The sequence below is a fragment of the Emiliania huxleyi genome (genome assembly GCF_000372725.1).
Source record: "Emiliania huxleyi CCMP1516 unplaced genomic scaffold EMIHUscaffold_2733, whole genome shotgun sequence".
In the NCBI taxonomy this organism is placed as follows: domain Eukaryota; phylum Haptophyta; order Isochrysidales; family Noelaerhabdaceae; genus Emiliania; species Emiliania huxleyi.
In genome coordinates, this window is record NW_005199980.1 from 1 (window position 1) to 2,307 (window position 2,307).

Sequence of the window (2,307 nt, forward strand, 5' to 3'; positions counted from 1 at the left end):
GTAGACGCGCATGCGACGGCAGAGCGCCCACACGCGTTACATGCGGTCTCCGACGAGTATGACGACGGCGCGGCGAACGCCACATATGCACATGCACATGTGCTCGTTGGTGTCAGTGTAGCTAGGACTCCGGGTGTCTTCGTACGACAGACGCGACGCACAGCAGGCGTTTCACATCTTTCAATTCAACAGTGTCCCTTTGGCTAAACTTTCAGTCCGTCCTCACAGAAAAGAATTCTTGGAAAAGAAGTTTACGACAAAAGTCAAAACTCCCTCGCACAACACTGGGCACGGGACTCGCGAACTTTCCCAGCGAACTGCAACAAAAGAACATGGCTCAGGGGCCCACCCGCGAGGTGGGTGCTAGCATGAGCCCGATCCGTCGCGTCTGAGCCACAGCGTGTCCCGACTCGACTGCCGGCGTCCCAGTCCGGGGGTGTTTCTCTTCTTATCCGTTACCATGTAGAGCAACGCCGAGGGCGGGCCCTTTCGGGCTCGGGCCGCCCTCTCGCCCGCGCCTCTGCGGGGCTCGCACGTGGTAGCGGCGGTCTGCTCACGACAGTGAGTGGGCTCTTCACGCTATCCACTGCGCCGCGGCTACGCCGCGCCCATCCAAGCCCAGGGCTTGGTCTGCTGATACCCGCTTCTCGCTCAGCGCATCTCTGAGGCTTCCCGCGCGCCGACTGCTACGCGCGCGGCGAGAGGCGCACCCCATCGGGGACAGGATTGAGGCCCCTGTACATGCTCGGCAACGCCGCCGTCGCTGCCCTCCCGAGTCCTCAACATGATGCCGCACATGCGCAACCCATTCTGCGCACACGCCGCAGGGAGGAGTTTTCACTCCACCGACCGAGTTTCTCCTTCCTGCAGGGCGAGAGACATCAGCCTCTCTACTTCCAGGAGAACATCTACGCCACACGCTATCCCGACGGTCCACAACCCACACTCTCGCTGCAGTCGATCCAGCCCTCGCACTCCCCACTGGAGATCTAGCCGAGGCCCCCCAGGCTGGGACAGGATTGGAGCCCCTGTGCTGCGTCTGTGGTGATATGTGGGGACACTTTCTCCTCCCTATTCATGTCAGTCACTCGACTGCGTCGAGGGGGGGGACGTCTGAACCACAGCGTGTCCCGACTCGACTGCCGGCGTCCCAGTCCGGGGGTGTTTCTCTTCTTATCCGTTACCATGTAGAGCAACGCCGAGGGCGGGCCCTTTCGGGCTCGGGCCGCCCTCTCGCCCGCACCTCTGCGGGGCTCGCACGCGTGGTGCCATGGTGAGCAGGGCCAGCGCACGACCCGCGCGCGCCGCCAGTCATCGCCCGCACGCCGAGGGCCGGGGAGAGCGCACCAGACGATTGGGATCGGGTTGCTCGTAGCTATGTTGCGGCGTTTGGAGTTTTTTTACCTCGCCCACGCGCAGGGGCTGCTCAGAAAATGGTGCACCGCCCGTGCTGCGCACACCCAGTCATCGCCCGCACGCCGGGACACGCGCTCTTCCCTCAGACACCCACTCACCCACTCACCATCTCGCGGCATGCACGGTGACAAGGAGAAACCAGAGCTCACCCGGCAGTACAACGAGGGGTACAAGGTCGACCTCGCGGAACCCCACGCTGGCCCGGGAGGATGCGATGAGGTGAATGAAGTCAAGCTCTGGACACCCCTCCTCAAGACCTCCTCGGCGGGCGTTGGCAACGCCTCGAGCGGCGGCACGCCCGCCTCCGTTGGCCACTCCTACGCGTTCGGCAACACCGAAGAGAAGGCCCGCCGCCTAAACATGGGCTGCAAGGCGCGCGGGCAGCCCGGCCAACCCTTCGACCACAAGAACGGCCACGGCTACGTCAAGGCGCATCGCGGTTTCTACCACGACGCGATCTTTGTCAAGCGCAACAAACTTCAACCTGCTGCTCCACGAGACGTTCGGCGGCGGCTTCTCGCCCACCGCCGTTCTCAAGCTGCGCCGCCTCGCGCGCAAAGTCGCGCGCGGCAGCGTCGACCGCACGGCCTACTCGCCCAAGTACTCGCTCTCTTTTATGTCCCACCCTGAGGGAGGGTGTAGAGGATGTAGAGTGTAGAGCGCTGTAGAGCTGTAGAGATGTAGAGCGCTCTGGAGCGCTGTAGAGCTGTAGAGCTCTACATCCGCCGCGTGACGATGCGCCTCCGTTGTAGAGCGATGTAGAGCGCGATTTTGCTGTAGAGTTTGTTGTAGAGGCTCTACAGCCAAACCGCCGGGAAGGCAGTGACTCAAAGAGGTCTAGTCGCACTAATGGGGTGTCTCCGAGCTTACTGGAGCTCTGGTGGACGGCCC

General features: G+C 62.9%; 1 protein-coding gene across 1 annotated transcript; it reads left to right on the forward strand.

The window, feature by feature from the left end:
* Positions 1-498: 498 nt before the first annotated feature.
* On the forward strand, positions 499-1,194 carry EMIHUDRAFT_373857 (hypothetical protein; the record flags this gene model as incomplete). The annotated part of the gene is made up of 1 exon (XM_005776711.1): positions 499-1,194. A coding segment is annotated over one exon (247 nt), but the record flags the coding sequence as incomplete, so codon positions are not given.
* Positions 1,195-2,307: the final 1,113 nt, after the last annotated feature.